Source organism: Idiotropiscis lumnitzeri, chromosome 15 (genome assembly GCF_059441095.1).
Source record: "Idiotropiscis lumnitzeri isolate Australia: NSW breed Sydney's pygmy pipehorse chromosome 15, RoL_Ilum_1.0, whole genome shotgun sequence".
Classification (NCBI taxonomy): Eukaryota; Metazoa; Chordata; class Actinopteri; order Syngnathiformes; family Syngnathidae; genus Idiotropiscis; species Idiotropiscis lumnitzeri.
In genome coordinates, this window is record NC_142405.1 from 10,544,163 (window position 1) to 10,571,056 (window position 26,894).

General features: G+C 40.4%; 3 protein-coding genes across 4 annotated transcripts; all 3 read right to left on the reverse strand.

Annotated features, from left to right (window-relative positions):
* Positions 1-1,469: 1,469 nt before the first annotated feature.
* On the reverse strand, positions 1,470-4,148 carry nol12 (nucleolar protein 12). The gene is made up of 6 exons (XM_088317312.1): positions 3,949-4,148; positions 3,500-3,605; positions 3,357-3,405; positions 2,727-2,872; positions 2,525-2,619; positions 1,470-1,971 (listed from the first exon to the last, which is right to left on the reverse strand). Exons 1-6 carry the CDS (start codon positions 4,056-4,058, stop codon positions 1,764-1,766), a joined length of 714 nt encoding a protein of 237 aa, XP_088173438.1. The 5' UTR covers positions 4,059-4,148; the 3' UTR covers positions 1,470-1,763.
* Positions 4,149-4,502: 354 nt separating this feature from the next.
* Positions 4,503-19,800, reverse strand: srebf2 (sterol regulatory element binding transcription factor 2). The gene is made up of 20 exons (XM_088317314.1): positions 19,483-19,800; positions 15,877-16,229; positions 15,433-15,586; positions 15,168-15,310; positions 14,934-15,053; positions 14,051-14,311; positions 13,854-13,968; positions 13,621-13,778; positions 13,230-13,428; positions 12,925-13,100; positions 12,132-12,381; positions 11,186-11,355; positions 10,940-11,111; positions 10,648-10,765; positions 10,450-10,556; positions 9,926-10,058; positions 8,230-8,401; positions 6,653-6,829; positions 6,408-6,519; positions 4,503-6,231 (listed from the first exon to the last, which is right to left on the reverse strand). The coding sequence occupies exons 1-20, from the start codon at positions 19,571-19,573 to the stop codon at positions 6,029-6,031; spliced, it is 3,384 nt and encodes a 1,127-aa protein (XP_088173440.1). The 5' UTR covers positions 19,574-19,800; the 3' UTR covers positions 4,503-6,028.
* A 1,126-nt stretch (positions 19,801-20,926) lies between these two features.
* LOC148322838 (uncharacterized) lies at positions 20,927-26,893 on the reverse strand. Of its 2 annotated transcripts, none has more exons than XM_088316920.1 (3): positions 26,783-26,893; positions 23,720-23,786; positions 20,927-23,527 (listed from the first exon to the last, which is right to left on the reverse strand). In XM_088316920.1, exons 2-3 carry the CDS (start codon positions 23,721-23,723, stop codon positions 21,942-21,944), a joined length of 1,590 nt encoding a protein of 529 aa, XP_088173046.1. In that variant the 5' UTR covers positions 23,724-23,786; positions 26,783-26,893; the 3' UTR covers positions 20,927-21,941. The 2 variants fall into 2 exon arrangements, with proteins under 2 accessions (XP_088173046.1, XP_088173047.1); XM_088316921.1 differs by lacking the exon at positions 26,783-26,893 and adding an exon at positions 25,523-25,632.
* Between the last annotated feature and the right edge of the window lies 1 nt (position 26,894).

The following is a 26,894-nucleotide window of genomic DNA, read 5'->3' on the forward strand; positions in this document are numbered from 1 at the left end:
ACTGCGTATCACCAACATAAAACTAAACCTAAAGTGCAGTTAAATGTTAGTTCAGTGATTCATAGGAAAGCTACTTTATTCAGCAAATGTTTGACCTTTGTACAGATATATGCAGACATTTAAAAGGATAACACAGTTGATCCTTTTTTTCCCTCTGTTTTTATTTGCACAATTCACTCAATTTCAGCTTTAGCTTTATTTCCTGTTCAAAACCCATATTATACTGAAGGCAAATGTATCAATGTAATTTCTTTGTCCTGACCTTTGCTGCAATGAAAGCTGCATTAAGGGGTTGGAGTAAGGACTGAAGTTCATCCACACCAAACTCACTCAACCATAGATTGCTAAACTTTTCTACCAGTCATGCTCGAACATAAAAGACTCCCTCAAACTGTTCCTAGCAAACTTTGAAGCAAAGAATTTCTGTAAATGTTTTGGTAAAATTAACTTATTTATTTCAAGGTAAGTAATAGCAAACAAACTTTCCTTGCAGGCCTCATAATTGTTATGGTTTCCCTCAGAGGGCCATAAATGTACAACGTGTGTCAAAAAAGTTCCAGCACCGGTGTCACAAAACATACATTAACAGATTTTATCCCAAAATGAAAAGAACATATAAATGTATCCAGAAGCACAAAGTAGTCAAGTAGGCACTTTTTTCCCTTTCGTGGGCCACATTCAAAGATGTGAGTGGCTGGATCCGGTCTTTAACGTGATACTTGTGATCTAGTCCAATTCCTAATGGATGAATTAAGCGGTCTTTCTATACAGATAACCCATCAAGTTCTGAAACGTATGTTTTTCAATAACCCAATCAATCAAATTGAGCCTGGCTATGCTTGACTGAAGAGTAGTGGTGCGCTATGAATTGAGCTGGTCTTCAAACTTAACTATATGTCATTGCAGAGCAAAAAAAAGAAAAGAAACATAGCTGAAAGATGAAAACTAACCAGTCAAGAGTAGCAATACCACCAGGTAGCTACAAGGCCTGTGCACAGTCAGCCAGAAAAAAGAAACAGCAAAAATATGTAACATTTACTAGAAAATGTTGAGCCTCACCTGTCTTGTTGCCTGAGCAGAACTGCCCATTGACCCCCCAGCTAGCACATGGCTCATCCTCATGGTCTCTATAGTCCCCAGCTCCACTTCCTATTGGCTGAGAAGACAATGAGTGAAACAGAAGCATCCATGACGAGCGTTGCGGCTCTACATTAGCAAGGTTAAGACTCGGGGGTCGACCCCGCAGCGAGTTGCCTCCAAAGCCCCCTTATATTAAATATCACGGCTTTGGAAAGTGACGTGAAACACTCGTGCTGGTGGCAGCTGGCTCACGCAGGCTCAGGTTAGCGTAAATAAATAAACACAAGAGAGGAGGGGGCTGAATATACATTAAACCCACTGGCAGACTGTTTTCTGAAGGCTCTAGTTATTGTGTAAACAAGAGTGCATGTAGACAATAAGTGTGACGATTTAATCTGGAGATTAATCTTTAATCAAACTACGTTAATACAACACATTTTATGTAGAAAAATAACACTGCAAAACAATACAAAGCGGTCACATCGCAGGACTTGTGGCATGAAATTAGACACACCTGCACAGCCACAATAACGAGATCAAAACGGAGTACTTAAATGTGGATACAGCTGTTGGATTTGTTTACATTAAATTGAGCAAGTGATCAGTCTAAGACGATTAGCCAACACCAAACCTTTATGTTAACCACTTCTGCACCGTGTCAATAGTCCGAAAAAGATGATCTGTCACTCTTGTTGATGCTGCTTCTTCCCCGTCATGCGTCGCCTCTGCCACTTGCTGGTCTTCGTGGCGCTGATTTTGCTCTCGCCGACTCTCTTGTCAACCTTCTTGTCCGTCTGCCGGCCACGTGCCCCTCGGCCGTCCTGCTTCACTTTCCTCTTCCCCTTCCCTTTGCTGGTGTAGGCACTGAGTGTGGCAGTGAGTGAGCGGATCCTGCATAGTAGGGGGACAGATGGATAAAAGTGCAGGTGGGCTGACTTGGGCAAAAAAAATAAAATAAAATAAAAAAAAAAAAATTAACAGGTTTCCCAAGTCAGCTGTTTGGTCACATCCATAACATCATCTAGCATCTGTTTAATCCAAATTGATATATTAAATAGCGAATCATAAACAACAATTTTTAAGTTAAGTATGTTTCCATTTAAGCTCAAGTACTTTTTTAAAACAAAGTATATATTTTAGTAATATTTCAAGTGCAATACATTTGAACTGAATCAATGTTAAGCATTGTTTTTTTTCCTTTTATATTCCTATATTTAACCGCAGTGATAATGTTCAAACTTGGGATAATGCTACAGTGGCTTACAATAATAATGAATCTATATTTTTTAAGGAATCAAACATCTCACCCCCCCCCGCCCCACCCAGATCGTGCTTCGCATTAGAGGTTCCACTGCATAATCACTGAAAGATTTCAAGTTGGAGCTGACACAACATAACATCGATCGATCTTCACAAGTTGCAACCTGCATGAGTAAAAGCTTACTTTTTGTTCAAGATTGGATTGCCAGCTTTTTTTGGCATAGTCTTCGGTTTCTCCTCTTCCTTTTCATTTTCATTTTCGTTATGTTCCCCGTTGACCTATAAATAAAACAAAAGACAATAGATAGCTGGTCTATCCTATCTTGATTTAAATAGTACGGTTGTTTTCTATGAGACTTGATGCAGTCTCAAGTTGGCGTGTTCACCTTATTTGTTACTCGTTCCAGCAAGTGATTGCTGGTGAGGTCCAGATCACTGATGGTAGTCACTGTGACCGTGTGATTTGGATGGTCAAACTGAACAGACTCTGTTGTATTGGTGATCACATCTTCCAGATCATCTTCACTTTCCCCTGTAAAGAACATTCAATGAACATTATGTTAAAAGTCAACAATTTAATCTTGCACGTCAAGCTATCACTGTAAATATTTAGTTATCTAATACAACCATCTGAACTTCTCACACCACTGTATGCAAAGTGGTGCTAGTGGTGATGTCACACATGCGGCACTCACTTAAAGTCTGAATGTGGAGGGGTAATCTCGTATCTCAAGGCATCACTGTATTTTGAAAACTTGTAGTTGAGGGGTCACTAAATAGAGGAATGTAATCGCTATGCTAGCAACACCAAGTTAGGCTTATGTCAACTCAGCAGCCTCTGGTTGTCATGGTAACATGTCATGTCTTGCATTTACATCAGACATAACCACCTCCCAAAACCAAGTGATTTGAAGGGTGTTCCAAGTGGATATTAAGGGTTGTAACTATTTATTATTTGTGTATCCTTTTAAATTATGAAAATAAAACGCATGCCTGCTTTAAGCCTTCTGACTCACCAAGTGCTTCTTGTCGCTCATTCAGCATTTTTATGTATTCCTTATGCCTCTGAAAGACAAGTTATCAAAGCAACACAGTTCTGTCTGAGTCGAAAATTGTTTTCAACAATCATCACAATCTGCTCCTTTGCTTTGTCATCTACCTCTTCTCTGACTCTACTCTGCTCGTCCTTGATCTTCTTGCGTATTTCTGCTACAGCTGCTTTCCTCCTTTCCACTTTCCGCTTATGGAAACCAGTCAGATATTCCCTGACAGGAAGACGAAAACAACACATATCTGTCTTTACAAATCCAGTATACAGCCTAATAATGTCTTTTTAATTTGACATTAAACTACTACTAACTACTCATACTAAAACAACAAAGAAATTCTTAACACGCTTTGTTTTGTGGTTGAAGTTTGCAAAGTACAACCATAGTGCATCATATTCAGTTGTTTTTAAGTGTCAAATCATAATAAAAGAATAGAAAACGCTGTTCATAAACGTGCACTAAGTTATAGAACCAATTCAAATGTACACGATAAAGTGACAAATGACAAAAAGTAATGCGGTTACTAGCCACTACACTAAGATTAATAGGGTACACTTACGCCCTTTCCTTGTCGTCAAACATTAGAACGCATTTCTTTTCTCTCTTCTTAGATCCAGGTTTGAATTTGCCCCTATTGGGGACATTATTTGTCTTTTTTCTGTTTTTCATTGCGCTATGTGCTTATTTCTATGCACACGTGAATCGCCTATCAGACGACTTCCGGACTTTCCGTGTTTAATTGCACGAAAACTAACTAGGTCCGACCGGAAACATGAAAAGTGGAAAGGTTCCTGCTCCGGTAAATATGCACATAGAAAATATCATACATTATGCCTACGCGATAAACAAATAAATGCAGGACTCACATAAATAAAAGGAACAGTAAGCTTTTTAGGTCAACTTAATTTGACCAGTACAGTAATGATTACACAATAGGAAGGAATAATAACGCAATTGTCGCTCTCTCTACGCAGATGAATAAGGGGGAATCGAAATGGGGAATCAAACTCCCAATGCTAACCAGAATAAAGTGTCATTAATTTACCTTTCTATTATGCAGAATATATATATATATATATATATTGCAGAGTAGAAAAAAACATGAACCCCAAACACCATCTAATTCTGTTTTATTATAAAACACCAACATCAAAATAGTGAACAAGAATAAAATTTTGAAAGTAAAACGCAGAATGGAAAAACAAACCAAAAACATGTAACAACCAGAACAATACAACGAGAAATAAACCCAGCCTACCAGTAGTGAACTGAGCATTGCTCTGTTCTTAGTGCAGCCAAGAAAAAGAATCATCTGCCTGGATTGACCTGTAAAAGAATTTTCTGGAAGTTTCTACAAGCATAAATTGTGATATCTTCTCTATTCTGAAGTGAATAATTTGCAACGTGTACAGAAGAAATGGCAACAGTAAGCTACCACACCATCTAAAATGCTTGTTTTAAATTCTCCACATTCAAACACACAAAAAGGCTGACTTTCCTCCCCTCCAGCAAAGCATGAATCTGAAACGTACATAATTAAATGATACACAAAAGCAGGAATTGACAGAAGCACCTTGAGAGGCAAAAATTAAAAAGCAAACTGCTTTTAACAATTTATGACACCATTTCGAATATGATGCGATATAACTTTTTTTTTTTTTTTTAAATCAAGGGTGTTTTGCTTGAAAGATTAACAATATGTCGACGACATGTCTAACAAAATCTGACTGTATCAATGCACAAACACCTATTTTACATTAAACAAAAGGTTTAATTTTTTATACAATTTAATTAGCTTTCAAAATTCATTAAAAATGTTGACATTTGGGTCAAAACACCAAAAACTGCTGAGCTGCTCGAGCCATTCCAGCGATCTGAACGATTTTCAGTAATTCAACATGGGTTTTCCTTGAACGGGCAGCCAAACACTTACTGTTTAATCTATTTTTAAAAGTTATTCTATTGGTATTTACAACTAAAACACAAACTATTAATATTGAATACATTTTACATGTACTACAATAAGTATGTGTCTGTGTACATAGGCGTTAGTAACAAACCCAATATATTATCAGCAGCCTGCCTGCGTAGTCACGGCACGTGTAATTTACTGAAATCTGCACTTTCTTACTTCCAATTGAGATTAACCGACCTGGTGCTTGGGTATTTTGATTTTCCTCACAGTAGAATGCACTGTGAATGAGGTAGATAAGAAGCGACACTACGTATAGTTAAAAATAAAACCGGTTTGTCTTCATGTGTTTGCATTTTACAGCCCTTGGAAATGAAGCTGGCCAACAGATTTTGATGTTACAGTGTTGATGATTGTGCAGCTTGGCATTAAACAGCTAAACAATGCACCGGTGTGACTGCATGAATTTGAAGAGTTATTTTAAAACAGGTCCCTTTCTCTTTGGAAGCCCATTACACCCGATATTCCCTATGATGCAAGTTAAATATGAGGCAGTGAGCCAATTTTGTTCAGTGAATAACCAACAAGTGGCGAGATTGTTCTGAAGCTCAGCTGATACAGGCTTAAGTATTTATAGAGTGTACAACATGATTGACTCTTATCATTTATATGCTGTATATTGGTGAATTGAATCAACAGTAGCCTTTGTGTGTGTTTATGTGAGTGTTCAAGATGCAACGACGGTTGTGCCGCCGCTCAGGCGCAACAGGATCTGCTGACAATCTTGCAGGGATCGACGATCTCCCACCCGCTCCAGCGTGCGTTTGGCCTCGGCCAGCAGGTGGGCGCGATGCCCGGGTGGCGTTAAGAGGGGCATGGGCAGGTGGCCGCAGGCCAGCAGGATGGCATGAGCCCGCTCCCTCTCGCCCTCTGACAAGAGCAACGGGGAAATTGCATTAGAGATCAGCATTTTGTTACACTGTACAGTATTTGTGAAGCAGAAGTTTGGTTTTGGTAATACAGCAGACTCCAGCGTGATTGGGCGAAAACAAAGGAAGGCAACTGATTGCAATTCCGTTGCGTGTACAAGGTGGAGTATTCTTCACCTGTAGTGTGGAGGCCGTGCGTCCTGCGTCGCAGGTTGTGATCCAGCAGCTGGTGCGTCCTTGTGGGACTGGCTCCGGCCATCAGCCTCACTGTGGTCTCATGGAGGAATACCTACAGCAAAAGAGACACAGCTGTGGCTTAACGACACTCGCCAGGTGTTGAGCAGAAGAAGCTCATTTGATTAGGCGATGGGAATGATATTCTCCTGTTATTAGTTATTTTAATCTTCTTGTCATGACTTTACCTTATGCTGGGCCTGTCTGGAGCACTGTGTGAGTTTTCGGAGCGCGCTGAGGTCACTTTGAAAACCAGCCAACTGAGATGCAGATGCTGGGCCTGGTTCGCCATTAATGCTGCTTCCTCGCTGCCATAAACTGGTCCTCAAGGTCAGTAGAAGGTCACATAACAACAGCTCCATCGCCTTGGATGATAAAGTAAAATAGATCAGCGGAGAACCACTACTATGCAAAAATTGTACCACATAACTGGTGTCAATGTTATTTAATATCCAACTCTGCCTAAAACTATTCTGAATGAAGAAAAAAGTTCCCGGTATCACAATCTATGATACAACTGTTTTTACCCATACTTTAGATTTTTTTTTTAATAGTATAAACTGGGCAAAAATAGGAAAAAATGTGAAAAGGTGCTACTGTACACTGAAAAATTATGATCTCATTTCAGTTTACTCATAAATGCATTGACTCAGTGCGAAATTCCTTTGAGTTGAACACAAAGTTGGACTCGCTGCTAGTTGTGAGGGCCCTCTCATTCATCGTTATTATTTTCCTCAGCAAAGGTGCCAGCTCCCCAAATATTCTGTCTTTCGTTAAAAGTGACAGGAGATGGTATTTACATTTGCTTGGAAGCATGGCACTGTCAGACAACCTTTCCCTGCACACGACAAACATGGTAGAATGCACTCAGTTGAGTCCCCAGCAGTGATGTGAAACACAATGTGACCAATTTTTTTCCGGTAAGTATTCTGATGCTGAACTCTTGCCAGACTGGTAATCAGATTAAAGTTACTTATCCAAGTTATTATTTTCCTTGGTGAATTGATTTACAATATTTGTTATAAAAATGGGGCAATTTATTTTCTTAGCTCTGGTTGGGCTTTGAATCTATCAATTAAGAGGCGAGTTAGATTATTTTTAAGGCGATGCACTTCCAATAAAGGGTTGCCCAAAAAAATGCTGAATGTACCGTAACTAATAAAGTAACTTTAGTAATTGCATCTAAAAAACAAACCATCACCAAAGTACCTCAGTTACGTTTTTAAGATAGTTGTGGTAACACTGGTCCGAGCCTAAGCATAGAACATTCATTGTATTTTCTAGAACACACAAGACCAAATTCGGATCACGTAAGTTATTTTCATGTATTTATTCATCGCTTATTCTGCTGCAGGAATAGCAACAGGTAGATACAAAGGTTACTTGTATCTTATTCTATCTAGCATTTAATTGTCCTGCCTGTCATTTATACCTTGCTGGATAAATAGATGAACTAATATGCATTAGTTGCACCAATAAAGTGCAAATACACACCTGATGATTTTACACAAGACATCAACTGTGCTGGGTGTTGGAGCAGCATGCAGCCCTGGGAGGCCTCTGTAATGCACTGCACATGCATTGCACTTGGCTTGAAGATCATGCAATGCAACTACAATGCACTACAGCCACCTCCTGCCAATTCGACTGTGCACAAACATGGTACCACATTGTCCAGCTTTCCCCAATATAGAGCATTCTAACCATAAAGCAACTCAAAATTTCCAGCGAGATGGTTTGAGGCAAATACTTATTTGCTTGTTACCTTGTTTAAGCAGTCGCCAGGCTGGGCAAGAGGCACAGAGATGCTGGAGCGCAGGCAGCTGCTAGCTTGGTCACAACGGGACAGGCAGGCTGCCGTTCCTTCTCCCTTGAGAGGTGACAGGCTCATCTGAATTGACTTGCAGAGCGACTGCACAGCTTTGGGCAGAGGGTGGCTGAAGCCAAAAGGAGAGATAGACAGTTAAAATGAGTACAGTAAACCAGCGCATATTGCAGGGGACACCTTCCAGACGCGATTATCTTAAGTGGAAATCGGAGTTATCGAGAGACCACATAGACCCTTTAATCACATGTGAATCGTATTTGAAAACACATGAGAAAAATGCAAGCATAAAATGTATGGAAAATTCAGTGCATGTTAGATATTACCTGGGTGGCTCAAACTACGCACTGCTCAGTGTGTGAGAATGTAGACGTGAGCTGTGGCTGAAAGCAGCGCCTGCGTGATTTGTCGGTGTTTTACTGTTTTGCTGGCCTTTAGTAAATGCCAGAAAAGTACATCGGGAACTTTAACTCTCCTTTAACACAAGGTCATGACAGAAAGGAAGAACAGTGATGACTTGACTTCAGAGTGTAATTTGTTCCGTGACCATGCTCGCAACTCAAAACACTTGCATCTCAAATCCTCTTTCCTCAGTGAAATGAATGAAAATGCTTTTAATAATTAATACTGAGATTGGCTGCTGACCAGTCCAAGTAGTCAGTGCCTCTCGCCTAAAATCACCTGGGATAGGCTCAAGCATACCCGCAAGCCCAAGGGGTATAAGTGGTATAGAATATAGATAGGTGGATGGAAATACTACCAATATTCCAGTAGCCCCCAGCCACCCAAAAAAAAAATGTAAAAAATTTTGTAGCCTGTTTTTTTCCATTAACAAAATTCAAAGGGGCATTGTGTGTCTGGTGTTCATGCCTTGGCCACCTGGGGGCGGTATAATACAGAAAGCCACATTAAATTTACGTTGAAGTTGTAACACTGAAGACAGTTACAAACTGCAGTATATATTTTTTAATCCTATGGTAAAGGATAATGAATTCATGCCAGTGACAAGTATATTTATATACTTATATACTTATAAACAGCTATAAAATACTGTCTGTGGGTTGTTAAAAGATTTATAACTTGCAAAAATCAATGCAAAAAATATCTAATTTGTTAGCCCATATATGACATGACATGTTTGAGGATTAGGCTGGCAGACCTATTAATAAAATAAAATAACCCCCGTCTAATTGACTTTGTTACATATTTAGTTTGACAGTTCCTTCAACTGGGAGTGGCAATAAACCAGTTTGAAGCAAACGCTTGGACCTTCTTTTTTTTTGCTGCCAAACTGCTGCATGTCATAACCATGTCATACTTTTGCTCACAAGTAAGAATAAATAAATAAATGAAAAAATAAATGAAGTCGGCTTCTATCTGTAAAAACCTGTACGGTAAGTCGAGTTACCACTGTATACTGTAAATACTCATCAAGAAATCACTTTACGTGGAAGATTTCCATGACATAGCAGGGATTTCTGCAATTCACATGTGGTGCTGCAGTGACTAAACTGGAATAAAGCAAGAGAACTCTGTGTATAATACAGATTCTTCCCTAAATTTAGCCAAAAATTATGTTAATGGACTGTTGAACATCCTGGAAACACTTGAAGACGTCACAACACTTGGCACTTACTCAAGAGTGTGCCGGGTTCTTGGCATTCGCTCTGCTTCCACCAACAGAGACCTCACAGTGACATCATCACCCTGAAGCCAATAGACTGCAGCCTTCAGGACTAAAGCCCACCAGCGACTCACTGGGTCTCTCACTGCCAGACCACAAAAAAAAGAAAAAGGAGGAAAATGCTGTCAAAGTTGATTTTAAAGGAAGGGTCTGTTTTGTAGATAAATTATAACATTTGAAAATGTCTTGTAGACTTTTGCCATTATTTGTAATATACATTATGGCGTAAGATGTGTGCAGTAGGGTTCAGCATATATTGCATCGATTGGAAGTTTCTTATTGCAGAACAAAAATGTCCAATTATACCTTGAGTACCATACATTTCATTAGCTCTATGAGTGTACTGCTGAGAGAAGAAAATCAATTCATATTGACTATTGCTTTGGTACTTAAACTTCAAGAACTCCATGAAGGAAGTTCAGTTCTAAATATTTCCGACAAGGAAGTGGCTTTGTGCTATGTCGTGCATACTGTACCTGGTGTGATGGTGTGACTGGGAGGAGTTGAGAAGGGAGGAGCAGACGGAGAGTCCTCTGTAGATTTATTCAACTGTTGAAGGAACTCCAGGGCACTGGAAAACTCTCTGGAAGAAGGAAGCAACAAGTACATAGCGTAAGAATAATGTCATTGATTCACTCTCCAGAAAGCCAACACTGCCAAGGCTCCTGTCATACCCTGAGCTGGTTTTGTGTTTGCCTGCTTCAGAGTCACTTTGAGGCTGTATGAGGGTGTGAACAGCTCTCTCGAGCAACTTTCTGCAGAAACAGCGGTGCAACTGGGCAACTGGGTCCGCTAGAAGGGAAACATTTACAGAGACACAAAGAGAGCATTGAGTATGGCGACATCTTTCGTCTTTGACAAACAGTTTCGTCATCAAATCTCAGATGACGCTTTCAAAATTACAAGATGGCAAGGTTCCACCTTCATCAGTTTGGAGGACCCGGGTTGAAGTGTGTTATTTTGTACCTGGGTCTCTCTCCGATGTGAACACCCCATCGCTGTTCTCTGACTTCAATGACCAATCACAGCTTAAAAAGAACTGTTTGCCCAATGGGGTGAAGAGCCAGCGCAGGCAGTCAGGAATGAGCTTTGCTTCACATTGATTTGCAATGCTCTCTGCACAACTCAATAAGTAACCCTGGGAAAAAAAGGACTTGTGTCACTTGAAATGGAGACAAATTCAAAAGTAGATGACAGGCTTAAGAAACATACTGGCAGACAGGCGAAATGGAGACTCAGTACAGTGCGCATAGCTGTGGCTGCAGTGACATAGATCTCAGTGAGTTGAGCGGGGGCCATCTTTCCTTGGGCACTCTCGCTGAGGTTGACAGCGCTCAGAGACACAGAGAGGGCCCACAAGCTGTTTCGCTGTGGCAGATTTCCTATGAGCAGAATCAAATCACAAAACCTGGCATGGCACAAGAACTCAAGTTGACCAAACCAGCAGCAGCAGTCGCCTCTAAAAAGTGGTGCCTTGAAACAAGAGCTACCAAACTTCCGAGTTTTATAGGCGAGTCGTCGTCGTTCGTATGAGATCTTCTGCTTTAACTTGCAAGCAAAATATTGAGAAATGGCCAAAGTGGCCAAAGCACACACATTACGGGAAGAACAATACCCATCAAATTGAAGGCAAAGAAAAATATAATAATAATACAAAAACTCTAGAATTCTAATTAATTTTACAATTACTGTGTTTTTATAGAAAAACATCAGTGAAAATATCACATACAGGCACCACTGTAGTTTAATTTTCAGTGAAATTGAGGATACATTTCGTAATTCAGGTTAGACCAACAGAGACGGACGGGAGTACAAATTGTAATAGAATGCAAAAAACTGAAACAGAAAGTAAAATCTAAGACAGCTGCTAAGCTGGGGATGACTTAACTACAAAATAAGTAGTTTAAAAAAACAAACAAAAAAAACAAAACAATAGTCTGCTCAGACACAGGACAGAGAATTCATAAGTGAAATTAATGAAGATGGCAAAGTTCACATTGAGTCAACAAGCCTGCATCTCCACATTTCTAGTCACTTTTGGAGCAGCTGTTTTCACCTCTTGGCCTATTTTCTGCAGTCTGCTAAACCATTTTCCCGTCATCGATGGTTCATTTTCTTTGAGATCGTCATTTATTTGACTGAACATTTCTACACATACCTGTAAGTTGCAGCTGGCTCAGACGATGGTATACCATAGCAGCATCTTTCGCGCTTGTCCTCGCCTCATCCCCCTCATGTTTGCCTCTGATTTGGTGAACAAGCCACCCGAGAGGGGTTGGACGTTGCAAAATATAGCGAATCAGATTCCAGGACAATGAGCAGACCAGGTCCAGTTTGGTGGAAGGCAAAGCTCGGTTCAAGATGTACAAGGAGGTCTCTAAACTGGTTAATGCTGCAGCATAATCTCCCTGTGAGAGAAGGAAAATAGAGGAAAGTTATTAAGAGACAAATGCAAAGGCAAAATAGGTTGGAACAGATATTTAAGTACACATAACAAACACAGAAAACTAATATATATATATATATATATATATATATAAATATAAAATATTGAATTATATATTTGATAGGCCTCTATTTCATAAAAGAGACGATAACAGACTGATGGAGTACAATCACAGGTTTTATGCTCCTGCGAAAGAATGTGCAACTATATCAATGGCAATAACTGGATGAGTGTAGCCAACTAAGCGCTGCTATATTTCGAAACAATCTGCGCCAGCTACAAAAAAGTAGCTCAGAGAACATATCTGAGCCACCTTCATTTTGCAAAGTAGGTACAGTCTTTATTCTCCTTGAGCATGGCAGTCAACCAAATTGGTTCTTAGGATCTGTAAAGCTGCCACTCGCTCCCGTGTGACAAAAAAAGGGCAATGGTGGTAGAGCCACCAAGAAAATTTTGTGAGATTGCATGTTGACCTTATGAATGAAAGACAATTGGTTGTACTTACTCTCTTAAGGTGAACATCAGCTTGCTTCCTGTGTCTCCAGAAGGAAACAGACTTGGGGGAGTGAAGGGGCGTGACAGGCTCCCAGAGGTACAACACCCGCACACAACCCCAAACTGCTCCCAGACCACTCAGCATCCAAGCCATCACCCACGGCAACATACAGCGCAGCCAAGAGGCTAGGGTTGAAAAAGAAAGGCCACGCAACATACTGTTAAGGGGCTCTCACAAAAAAACACTTCTCTACATTCAAATGGACATTAATTACAAACAGAATCCAGCTTTGTCGCAGAAGCTTGCATTCTCACCAACATCTTGTGTGGGGCTCGGGAACCAGACAAGACTTCGAGAGGGCCCGTGCCCGGGAGAGGGACTTTCTGGGGTCTCAGAACCCAACAGGGAGGGCAGCGGGTTCAGAGAGAGACAGAAGAAGGTCAGAGCACAGAGAAGCAGTCGAGAACCATCCATCACTCCAACAGAGGAAGGAGAGTCGGGCTCACACTTCATCTGAAAGAAAGAATGACATAATTTTAATATGCAACATTGTGTGTAGCATAAGCCAAAAATGTTTGATGCGCTTTTAAATTCCAATACTGTTTTAAGTGAACTAGTGTTTATAATAAAAGGCAACAATCAAAATGATATAAATACTGTGATTGTCCAAAAATGGTGACCTAACCACCTTGTTCTACATGTTACCTGATCATGATCATGATCTATTAAAGGGCTGCTGGGCTCAGAGTCCACACCAAAGGGAGAGAATTGGTGAGGGGAAAGTGAGCCCAAGTCAGAGGCTGGAGGGGACATCATTGCAATTTCCTCTTTAGATTCCATATCCTCCGACAGTGTCACCGACTCTGCAATAAAGAAAAACGTTAATTATACTGAATTTACCACATGCAAATATGAATCAATAAATATGTCACACTTACTGTTCTTCTGGTTTGCCATCTTAAGAGACAGATTCTCCTGTCGAAGTTTGTGGTTGGCCTGCTTCAGGTACTTAATGTAGTCAATAGCTTTACTCAACACTCCTGATTTATGCATCTGGTGGCAATACATGTAAAAGTAAAAAAACATGGAAAAAAAGCAAACATAAAATAAATAAATAAATAAATAAAATACTGACCTTGACGTCATTGCCTACAACCAAGTCTCTGAGCTCCACAATCTTGTCATTGATGGACGAGCGGTACCGCTTTTCAATGATGTTGTGGGTGGTCCTCCTCTCACCCTCCTTCACTACCCCTCCTTGGCACAGCCCCCCTCCATTCATAGAGTTTTGCTCTACGCTGTTGGCGCAGTGGGAGGAGCCTGGCTGTAGTTGTTTGATTGTCAGCTTCTCTCCGCCTCCCAGAACAGTAGTCAGGAGGTTGCTGCCCATCAGTGTCTGCAGCCATAAGTGATAACTCGAGGCATTGCAAACATTGACAATTCTTGGATTCATTACAGACGGTTCTCCGTATACCACACAACCGATGAACTCGTTTGCACAGCGGCGTTTGACGATCGCTGGCGTCGGATCAAAACCTTCCAACTCCAAATTTTCAGGAGGCCACAAAAATGCTAAGTTTGTTCAACCAATAGCATTGCTTCGTGAAAGAGTGCATGCTACTTTCAACACTTGAGAGTGGTCAATAAATCATAAAAGACACAAAAAAACACCCACAAGTGGACTGACTAATGCTATAGATTTTTGAAAAAAATTAGTGCGACTTATGAGGTTTTGGCCTGATGCCAGAGATATGTTGCACCTCACAAGAAGCCACACTTCAGCATCTACTGTTTTATAGTTGCCCGTAGAAATGCTTTTTGTACCAACGTTTACCGTAATTCGAACTTTACTAAAGTGGTAGCATAGGTTAGTGAGTAGTTAGTGATAGTTAATACGGAATGTTGTGACAAATGAACAGTGCAAATTCTGGTTTTGTCGCAAAAAAAAATTTTTTTCAGAAACTAAAGATTTAACAAAAGTGATGTTCAATAATTGGAATGGATTTCTGGCTGTGTACCGGGACTTGCAGTGTTGCGTTCTGGATGGGTGTGGTCAAGGTGGTGATCCCTGCTGGGTTTTGCATGGTGGACAGAACCAAGGAATCGGTCTTCAAAATCTGAGGCTGCTGCACCAAAACCTGGTCAAAAGCACATTATCAAAAAAGTGCTTGAAGCGTTGACTTGTCTCAATCATTAATAAGGACACGAGACAAGTCGTAATAACGATTTTTGGATAGCAAGGATTTCCGTACCTGTTGCACCTGCTGCGGCACAGCATGGACTGTAGTGGGCGCTGTAGAAAGAATGGTCTGACCAGTTGTCAGAATGCGCTGGTGAATTGTAACTGGTTGGAGTTGGGATGATGTCATGATGTTCTGCACCTGCGTTGGAAGCACTGGAAGAACATGACAAATGACAAATAAGGAGCAGCACTCAGTGAAGGGCCAGATTTAAACTAAACAAACAGGAACATGATTGCGTTAAAAGTGAATATTCATGTTAGCAAGTCGGCATCACCTGGGAAACCAGGAGTAGGACTCTGGTGGCAGATTACTGGGTTTTGGATAAAACGGGACTGCCCACCACTGGAGGCAATCATCACAGTTTGGGCCGCCGGCGTCTGGATGGGTGTTGGTACCAACGTGTGAACTGGGAATCGTTGGGTCTGCATCTGCTTAAAAGAAAAAAAAGTTGAATCAAAACCATGTTCTAGGAACACTGATAAAACAGACGAAGATTATTTTTTGTTTTATAGCATCACTTTCTTTTTGATGCTACAGACAGAGTGCAGTTTATTTTACTTGGCCAGACTTGTATGGACAGTTTGTATGACAGTCAAATGATTTGTTTTAATTAACCAAAGACCAGTAACTTAAATAATAAATGTGAATGTGTTTTAATGATGATTAATAGTAAATAGTAATTATTCACATGGGTTGTGGTGGAAGAACTTCATCAAACCTGAATGGTGGGCTGGGTCATTAGATGGGGCTGGATGGGTTGGACCACCGGAGGTCGCGGCTGAAGGGGCGGGGGGCTGCGGGTCACCTGCTGCAGTACTGCAGATGCTGGGGTTGTGCAAGGGCTCTGAGCAGGAGAGAGAACTGGGGGGAGGGATCCAGACCGGGGTGACAATGTCTGAGGGGCCGAGGGGCCAACACTGGAGCTGTGGTAGGCAACCGGGGTTGATGCTTGGGCAGGTCCAGAGTTTTGATTGGCCGTTCGAGGGGTGGTGCTTAGAGGGCCCGCAGTGGTCATCTGCTCCGTAAACAAGTCGAGGAAGTCCCCCGCCGGGTTGACAAGCTGGAGCATCTCTGAGGAAAATAAAAACAACTTCAGAATACATCAAGAAGAACAGCCGCTGGTGCTCAGATCAAAATGTATATATATTTAAAAAAAAACTAAAGCTGTCAAGAATGATTCCTTAGGCAGTGAAGCGCCATTGCCACCACTCGAGTATTATACACATCTTCAAAAATGATTCTTCCATCAAAGAAAGAAAAACAAGGTATTGCAGTGTGCTAGAAAGGAGTGAAATTATGTTGACAAAATTGTTGTTACCCTTCTGTTGACGAAAAACTTCCATAACTTGTAAATTATTCCTGGAGAGAAGATATATGAGGTACCATCTTAGGCAATTATACTTTTTTTTTTTTTTTTTAACAATTGATCACTGATTTTCACTTTTCACACTTTTAAATTTTTTTTTAAACAAAGCGTGACTAACAATTCATCCATGTGTGTCAAACTCAGCCAATACTATTCCCACTATGACAGTAACACCGGTGATGACGTCGCATGTCCTTGAGTAAAAGTAAAAAGCATTAGTTAATGATGAGGCAAGGAGAGAGTGTCTCGGTCGATACGGCTGAAGAGTGTCGAAGCTGTTTTTATGGCAGAAAGATAAGACAAGAAACAGCAGTGAATGTTGCAGACTGGCCTTGAAGTGGCACATGCACACAGAGACGTCGCTTCTGCTGTTGGCCTTGAAAAATTATGTGCTGATGGCCCAGACAGACAAGAAGAATTGTAAAACTGGAATTTCAATGTTGTTAATTGTGTGGTGCTGATGTAGTGGAAACTTAATTGCCTCTTGAAGCTGGGAATTTTACACCTCTTTTCCTGGGTGGCGTTTAATATATATAATTTTTATATTAATAATTTTAAATCATTCATCAATATATTTTTTATCAAGAAATAGTGTACTCGAATGACGCAATACGTTCATACCAGTAGATATAAATGTAGTGTTTAAAATATTAAATTGATCTGGTTCAACTGGAAAGCTGTACAAGTGTGTGTATGTGTTTTGCACTCATTCGGCTCCTCACACATTTTTATTATACCGCAAGAACTGTTACTTGCTCAGTTGTATATTTTGTTTATTTTTTTTATTATTTATTTTTAGCACAGCGACTCCAGATCGCACACTATCAGTCTGTCATTGTTGAAGAATGACATTCAGACCCAGAATTGGACTATTCTTATTTTATTCAACTTTTCTTCAAAATTTTCCCCAAAAATGTTTTTCATCTTAGATGTTTTGACTTAAATTTTAACACATAATATTATACACAAAACGTCGTTATAAGCAGCCTGCCACATTCATCAGGTGACACCACTCGGCACACGCCCTATGACTACATTTATTCATATGAAGGCGAATACCGTCGTTAATGAACTGTCAGTGAATGTTCAAAATGAGGTGACTGTATTAACGTGTGACTGGTTTAAAAGTATCCATAAATCTTGATGATGAAAGGCTATTTTTTTTGCTTGAGAGGTGATTTGAAGCCTCAATCTGAAAACTTATTAAAGCGTTGATCATCATGAAACTGACGAAATGACATAATCATGCAGCTTTTGAATATGACGTAAAGCACCACTTGCCAAAATAAACCACCAGCGACAACAACAGATGCATAGCATTTTGGGAAGCTAAAACGCGGCAACTTTTTAGGTTCAGACATGACCTCATGGTTTGAAGTGCTGGCTAAACTATATCAACTTGTCCCAATTTATGTCAACAAGAATCTGAACTGCATTTCATGAGACTGGCAAAGGGGGGTTTGCCCTCTCAAAAACACAGAGGGGCACACAGGCTGTACAGACAGAACAATGGATCAAGGAGCCCCCAGATGCCCCAGACAATGAGGATGAGTTTTGTGGTCATCTGGGTGAAAAGAAAAAAAAAGCCTATGTAACTACAGTCCCAAAGAGAGTAATTAGGGAGAGGGAATGTTCTATACATACAGTGACAAGTGCAGAAGTGCAAGTATGCGATTAAATGAAACAAGTGCAAATTTGTCTTTCAGGGGGGAAAAAAATAATAAATAAATGAGGATTTTGTACATTAAATGCTCCATCTTTCAGGGTATGTTGAATTGTGTTTTGAGTGGTTGTTTCCTCTGAGAACTGGTCTTCCTAATTCAGAAAATTATATCCCAAGACTTCATTGGTAACAAACACTTGCAGCAAGGTGCGGCTGTCCGTGCATCAACTCGCAAGTACGTTTATAATTATTGCCCACTACAAATCGGTTTTGTACAACGTAAATTACGCTATGAGATCATTTGGCAGAAGTAGATGGTTGTGGTCTCAGGCTTGGCCAACTGGAACAGGAACTTACACAGAATAGATATTGCACCATAGACGACTAAAACAATCTGTTGAAGTGCATTGTAATGGTTTCATTTTGGACAAAGTGTTTCCCACTATCGCACACTTCATCGTTCGTTATATTGCAGATTTTTAAGCAATTATTTTCAATGGGTTTTTAGAGAACACATGCAATATATAATTTAGAGTTGCACCCCTGCAGTGCAGTAGCTGTTGTCCTTAGTTTTAGAATTACAAACACTAATTTCAGTTTATTCAACTATGCCGTTTTGCATTTTAATGTTTAAATATGGAATGTTTGTTGTCATTGTATTCATGTTACAGTTAACTTTAACTGAAAGTAACAAATCTTAATTGCAGAACTGTACAAGCAAGTCTTCTTTTCCTCAAAGTGATCTTATAAGACAGTCTCCCATGTTTTGACATTTAAATGTGTCAAAAGCGTGCAGCTGGGAGGGGTAAAACTTTTTAATTAAAGGATCGCACTCTAAGGTGCATTTTCTTTTTACCTTTTGAAGGTGGGTCTGGAATTGTTGTGATGAATGAGGGTGACCTGTAATCCATTTTGGCGTTCGGGTGTTTTATACCATAGTCAAGTGTTGCGTGGGGCTTTTTTGTTATTGTTATTATTATTATTTTGATGAGCCAGCATCATCGCACATATAGTAGCACGGAGGGAATCATATGTAGAAACATCCTCTCAAGTAATCTGAATGAAAACATGCCGACAACTTAATGAGAATTTATGCGTAACCTTGCTTTAAACGACGGGAAAGATTAGTCAGATGTTCTCATTGATTACTAACGACTCCAATAAATTCGACGTGCTCAGCCTCTTCCACTGAACCAGACTCGCATATGCCATGCTTGCCAGACTGTCCGGAAACCGGCCAACTAAAGCTACATTTATAAGCACGTAACACGGTTGTCAGTGTCACTCCGACTCACCATCGATGTCCCCCAGTGTTAATTCATCTCCCAACTCCGCTAAAGTCGGGTCCACATTCTCCATTGGAGACATGTACTCTCCACAGTCCATCCTTGACCGCCGTCACCGACTCGGCTCGCCTCTCAGCTTAAACAGGAGGCTCGAGTTGAACACAAACAGAAGCCAGAAAGTAGGCAGGCCTTTAATGTGTATTGTTGTATTAAAAAGTGAAAGTCGGACGCCACCAACGCCTCACGAGAGGCAGCGGTCTATCCGGCTATACTCATTTGCAATTATGCTGCCTGCAGACGACGCCATATTGTTCTACCGTAGTTACGTCATTCACAAACATACGCTGTGGTCTAAAACGCGCTCGGATTGGTCCAAACCGATGTGTTGTTGTCAGCAGACCAGCCAGGATTGACCAATGAGAAAACTTCATTCTTCGTGGCCTGATAGTACGTCATGTGTCAGAAGCGCTCTGATTTAAATGAACTCCGCCCCTAACGCGCCCTTCCGGAACAAGTGGGGAATCGCACCCGCTAAATGTAACACATTAATAATAGTACTGGTTCATAAATATAAATTTAAAATAGATGCGGGACGCATGGCAGTTAAAATAATTTCCTTTTATCGATCGCATCATGGCTAAATACGCTATCGCACTGAAAAATCAACAACAACTTAAACTTCTATTGCAATGCCAAGTTGCCAACATTATTTTTAGACCAAATAATACGTTTACCAGTGACCAGTCATTGGGATTTACCTTGAGCTCCACTGCAGCTAATTGTGTTAAATTGTAAATGCAATCAAATATTAGCTTGTTATGGTTTGTGTTTACAGCAGTACATGTACTGACAAAAGGGAGATTTCTTTCCCCCAAGATAAAAGTAATTTTAAAAAATCTGTAATTAACAAAACAAAAAACAAACAGCAAAAAAGACACCAAGACATAATTCTGTTGAAATTAAAAAAAAAAATCTCAATTGTTTTTTATTAGGTGAAATAAGCAAAATCACGTAAAGTGGTGGGGGGTGGTTGAATAACTTGAATTCTTTCACTGACATTATCTTTTTCTATAAGCAAAGGGGAGACCCAATCAATGAAAAGTCGAAACGTGATTTTTGGAACACTCCAAAACACGCGCGCGCGCGCGCGCACAGACGCGCACGCACACACATACACACGCACAAGGTTATAACAAGAAACAATAATCCTCATTTCATGTATGTATGCAAGGTTATAACAAGAAAGAATAATGCTCATTTCATGTATGTATGCATGTATGACGCAGATTAAAGAAAAATACTTTCACAGTTTAGAGTCTGGTATAGATAGACAACTGGAGACCAAATGTCTTGAAAAGTGTATTTATTTGTCATTTGGCATTACATGATTCAACACAAAAAGGAGGCAATTTGTACATAAACCGTTTATAGCAAATACATATCCACCAAAAAACAACCAAAAAACACTGCAATCTCATCAGTTACTTTAAAAATGAAACAATTTGTTTGCTTTCAGTTTTGTTCATTTGTTTTCAATCTCATACTAAACATGAACATGAATAAAACAGTGGACTAGTAAAGTAACCTCGTCAATGAGTCGGTTCAACCCCTAATGTAAAATACCATTTAATTTAACCAAACTAAATCCAAACCATATTTTGAAGCCTGGATCAGAACTATATATATGATTGGACTCACAACCGTTTATTCAATCATTTGTTCACAGAAATATTCATAAAGCTTTAGCGGTGCTGTTATTTTAAACACCACCATCCGCCTCCAGAGATTTAGCAACTTTAGCGTAGCAAAATGTCTAAAATATAACCAGTCGGGGTTTGTGTGCACATTCTTGCTCTCGTCCACTTCAGCCTATTTAAGTGAAGAAGCGATCGGCACAGTAGTTTTGAAGGTGATCATAAGAGCGCACATTTGTTGTAAATGTATTTAAAATATTGTGCAAAACGCGTTTATACTTTCACAGGTTGAAGTGGACAAGTGTATTAATGTGCATTTGAATTGTGGTGGCAATCGGTCGCCGTTTTAGACAACAGAACTGACAAACCAAGCAATATTACAATGCTTGCATCCAGGCTGTGATGTAGACAGCTGAGTCGTACAAATAACAGTTTTGGGGGGGGTGAAATTTAGTAATGTAATTTATTACATGCATACCTATTACATAATTGACAATGTTCAGAGGGATCAAGTGTCCATTTTATGTTTCATAAAATCAAGGCAATTTTAGCATTTCAAAAAAAATATTGTAGAAATATATGAAATGCAGTTTCTAAATGATTATTTTATTCATTAGGCGGAACAAAATCAAAACTAATCAGGCACAATGGTAAAAAGTAAACACCCATTTGTTAAATCAAGGGTAAACAGAGTACAGTACTGTGCATATGCTGTATATGTGGTCAATCTCGTGTATTTTCTGACAATATTTTAGAGTCAGAGCCTCACTGCGTTCATTTTTTCCATGAGTACTTATAAGAAGTCTTTTCTGAGTCTTTGGTTTTACATTTGACCACTTTCACTACAAAACTACCAGGTAAAGCTACGGCTGTTACCGCCTTTCCAACCTGAGTTACTGTATCTAGGAAGGAATGGCTTGTTGCTACAACCGGAGTAGCTTGCACGGCATCCTGAACTACGGCTGCCCCCGCTGTAGCACTAGGAGTAATGCCTGTTTCTGCACCTATAGCTCCAGCAGAAACACCGGTCGCACCTTGTGCCCCAAGAGCAGCACTCATAGCTGCCCCTGCCCCTAAAGCAGCCCCCACAACTACGGAAGCCCCAAGAGCAACAACTCCAACAAGACCCACCTGCTCAAGAGTCTCACAAACTCCCTCCTCCACACTCTCTGCCTCTGCACCAGCAACGCCTCCCATCACACCGCCAATAGCTCCCCCAACAGTTGCCCCTATAGCCAGAGCGGTTGTTCCTGAGGCTGCAGCGACTACGGCGCCCACAGCATTCCCGACACCCATGGCCCCAGCGGCAGTCGCTCCGGCAATCTGAATTGCAGCCACGCTGACAGCGTTCCCCACAAGAGATGCAGAGAGGGCAGCTGTCAAGGGGACAGCGATGCCAAAGGCGACCCCGACTGCCAGGCCAATGGCGCCAGCAGCCACGATGCGCTTCAACCTTTTCAGCACCTTTGGGGATAAAATAGCCTCTTTCCTCGTTTTCTCTGGGGTGCTGCTGCTTCCCCTGCGCTTGATTTTCTCATTTTCTCTCTGCTTCTTCCTCTTCCTGGGCAATGGTGAAACTTGCTCACTTTCTTTTTTGTCAGATTCCAATTCTTCTTCCTGCTCCTTCGCCAACATAATTCTTCTTTGCTCTTCCCTGATGGCTGCCTCGGCCTCTTCAAACATAGCATTGGTGTAAAACCTTGTTTTACTCTGCTTCACCATTCTGTCCACCTTCATTACGAGTTCTTTAACTTGTCCCACATTACTGGAGTTGTTATTGTTGAACACATGGTACCTGCCTCCACACTTGTCAATGAGACCCTTAAGCTCAGCAGGAGAATCTTTCAAGTATTCGTCAAATGACATGCCTTTGAGATCATCCCCCCTGGTAAAAAGAACCACTGTGTGGTATTTGACAGCATCATCTCCAAATATCTTGGCCAGATTGATGACAGCCTGGTCCTTGTTTTGTGTATAACGACCAATCGGCACCACCAAGAGAAAAGCATGGGGTCCAGGTGCGGAGAAGGACAGACATTTAGCAATTTCTACATGAATCTGCTCCTTACTGAGGTGAGTGTCCCCGAAACCAGGCAAGTCAACCACCGTAACTCTTCTCAGTCTCTTCTGATCATGATCGTCCGGAAGCTCAGCGCTTCCATACTGGCATATCTGGGTCACTGAGCTGGCACTTAACTTGGACAGGAACTGTTCTCGGCACAAGATGGTGTTTCCAGATCCGCTCTTGCCAGCTCCTGTATTTCCGATGAGAACCAGTCTGAGGTCTTCAGGCTCTGTAACCGCCAAGACCTCCTCCATATCAACTGGTCCGTGCTCCTCTGTGCTTGGTGATGGGAAAGCTGCACACAATGTGTCAAAAATCATTAAAATGGTGATTCAAACTGCTCACTATTCATGTTAGCACGTGGGAACTTTTTTTATTTTTCAGTCACATCATTTAGAGCAGCGGTACAATGCACGGACACAATAAAACAAATATCTGTTGTATGACCTCACTCTGGGGAAAATGAAAAGAAGATTTTCTTACTTACACATTTCTCCAAATAGGAGGCTAAGCGTGCTTGCTCCAAGCTGTTTGTCACTCCTAGTTGAGGTTCACTGTAAAATTCACACAATAAATAAACATTGAACATTAAACACCACAAAGTTCAATCAAACCAGTAGGGTTAACATATAACTCAGCAAATATGTATATAATTATCACGTTTTTTTTCTGAAAATGCCTCGAAACTGCCTTTCTGGCCACATGTAATCCAATTTTTATCCCTACTCTTCGAATTTGCTCTCAATTTAGAGGTAATTGTTGGCTTCAAGGATGGTCCAATTTGCACTATTCCTAAAAAAACCCATCTCTTTCCCCTCTCCTGAATAGGTCCGGTTTTCTTTATATGGCAGAGTAGACTAAGGGATCTTCATAGAAACAGTATAGGAACGTCTTTGCTAGCTTTACTGGACCTGGAATTGTGTCAAATCAAAAAATACCTCCTTTCCCAATATTACTCCTTGCTCAGTTGTTCACTCAATTTTGGACATTTCTACAAATCAGAAGGGCGTCCAAATTGCATACGTTGATTTTCCAACTTAAAGAGACAACTCTCATTAAAATTAGAAAGGATTGGGAAGCACAACTTGACAGAGGTTTGGGAAACAATGACTGGAATTCTGTCCGAAAGTGAGTAAATGACTTCATCTTGTTCTAAGATCAGTCTGATCAAATTTACAGCGGTCCACCGTATTTATTGCACTAATTCTAAACGATCAAAAATGCATGCTAATGTGGCAGATACAGGTAACGAATGGCAATTGACTCCAGCAAACATGACTCATATTTTTGGTCCTCTCCTTGACTGAGAATCAGCTGGGCAGATGTTTCAAGACCATCTGTCAGATATCTGAATTTTGTGTCCTGTGTAGAATTGGCAAGGGAAATGTCCCTCATATTCACTTTCTGTATGTTCTTTTATTATGTACTACTATTCTTTACTTATTCCACTGTACTTATTGAATAGAAGAAAAAGAGAAATGAAAAAAATTTTGACATCACGTTATTACACTGGCTCATTACTAAGTACAAAATCAAAGTCTGTAGTAAAAGTTATTTTGGACATTCGGCCACATGAGGGACGGCGTTCAATGAATGAGAGCACAAAAAGGTATTGACACCTCACTACGGACTACGTAACTGACAAGTTGTTTTTCCTAGGAAGCGGTGTTTTTTTGGAAATAAAATTAGAGACACTAGATGGGGCCAGAGAGCCAGGGCTGATATTTACTTAGTCGCTTGCTTACTTATTTATTTATCCATTCATCATTTATCAGAACGCTTGTATGTCATATTCAGTTTTATCAAATCTGATAACAAATCATTTTGATAAATTCCTTTTTAATTGCTATATTTGAAGTCATTTCTGATACTCCTTTAGAAAAGGCAGAAATTTCATTTCAAACGTTGCGGATAAATCGGCGACGATCGTCTATCACTATAACCAACCTATCGTTACAGGAAATACTTTTTTGAAAAACACTTAGCGGCCGAACACGCAGGCATTAAACGAAAAGCTGGAGAAACGTGCACAGTGACTATTATTACAACGTCATTACACAGTCCACAACCTCCCTCAGAAAAAATTAATGTCGGCAACCTCATAAATAAAATAACCCCATGCCACCAATCCCACTGCACAAATCTACTTTACATGTTAACTTTAGCTGCTGTTAGAGACCAAAACTGAAAGCAAAACTAGCGAATTTGGGACCGAGCAAATAGCAATAGCACGTCTGCGAGCTATAAAAACGAAGGCGAATAGTTTGGAATCGTTTTTAAAATACTTAACCATGGTCTTGGTAAGCCGACATGTGTTAGTAGGGCTCCCAGGTAGTTTTCGTCACTGACGTTGTTGGCATCGCCCACCACAGCACAGCCTAGTGGGAACGCCTACAAGTTACCCAGTACGTGAGGACAGTTTGACTATGGCGTTAAATTTGTGCCACAATTACGTCAGCTGAACGTTGTTTACATGGACACAAGAAAGGTTCAGTACGTTAAGATCACAATGATTAAGATCATAAAAGTGTTTCTAACGTTTGGATTACTAATTAGCAACAAACGGGTGAAAAACTGATTACATTATTCTCTTAGGAAAGGGAGACTTGCTCGAGGCTCTCACAGTAGGAACTCGTTAGATGGTGCAAATGCAAATGTTGCGAGTGTTGTGTGCATTTCAACAGTGACAAATATGTGAATCCAAAGTGACGAAACTGCACAAACTGAGCACTCAGAGAGAGGGCGTGGCTAAAGCGTACCTGCTGGATTCTTGTAAAACAAAACCGAAAGTTTGACTTGACTCACAAAACTGATGAAAATCTAAGATACATCTGAACCTCATTGAGCAAGCTTCAAACTCATAATAGTCTATGCAACGTAATCACAAACAGAAGAAGTATTTTCAATGAGGTAAATTCTTAATCTTATATTTGGCAACCTGAAGCCAGGGACGGCGCTACTGCGGGGTAAGGTGGGGCCATTGCAGTTAGACTCTCCAGCATTTTATGATATTCCAAAATATCTTCATAAAATATTACCTCTGCCCCTCTCTCCGCTTTATACCAGGTTTATTCATCAAAAAATGTAGTTTGGCCAAGGAGGATTCATGACATTATGCAGCTGCTTTCCAACTTCTCGTGTTGAAGGGAAGAAATTATAAGTCAACACTTAATCTTCTTAAAACATGTTTGATGCCTCTGCTTTTCATGCCGAAGTCAAAAGGTAATCAGATGGTCAGTTAGTCTGACATAATGAGAACTTTTAACATGTACTATTTCTGTAAGTCATGCACTTAACATATCATTCAAGTGTAGGTAGTTCCTGTGGCGCTGCTGTGGTCAAGTAGTTTCCCTGGAGGTCAAAATTTTACACACAACCAAGAGTCATGGTTTGTTTTGTTTGTCATCTTCGCATGTCAACACTAACAGAATTACAGACAAAGACTAAAAGTAAAACTAGCGAACTTGAGACCCACCAACAAGTAGCAATAGCACATTGAAAGCCACTGAGAGCGATTACAACAAAGGCAAATTGTTTAAAAAATAATTACCCAGCTCCTGCTAGATCAACGATGTCAGGCCTGCTCCTTCGTGTCGCACAGTTCTCTTTGTTGTCCCGCGTCTTTTATAGCCTGTAAAACAGGTTGTCAACATTTTCAAAAT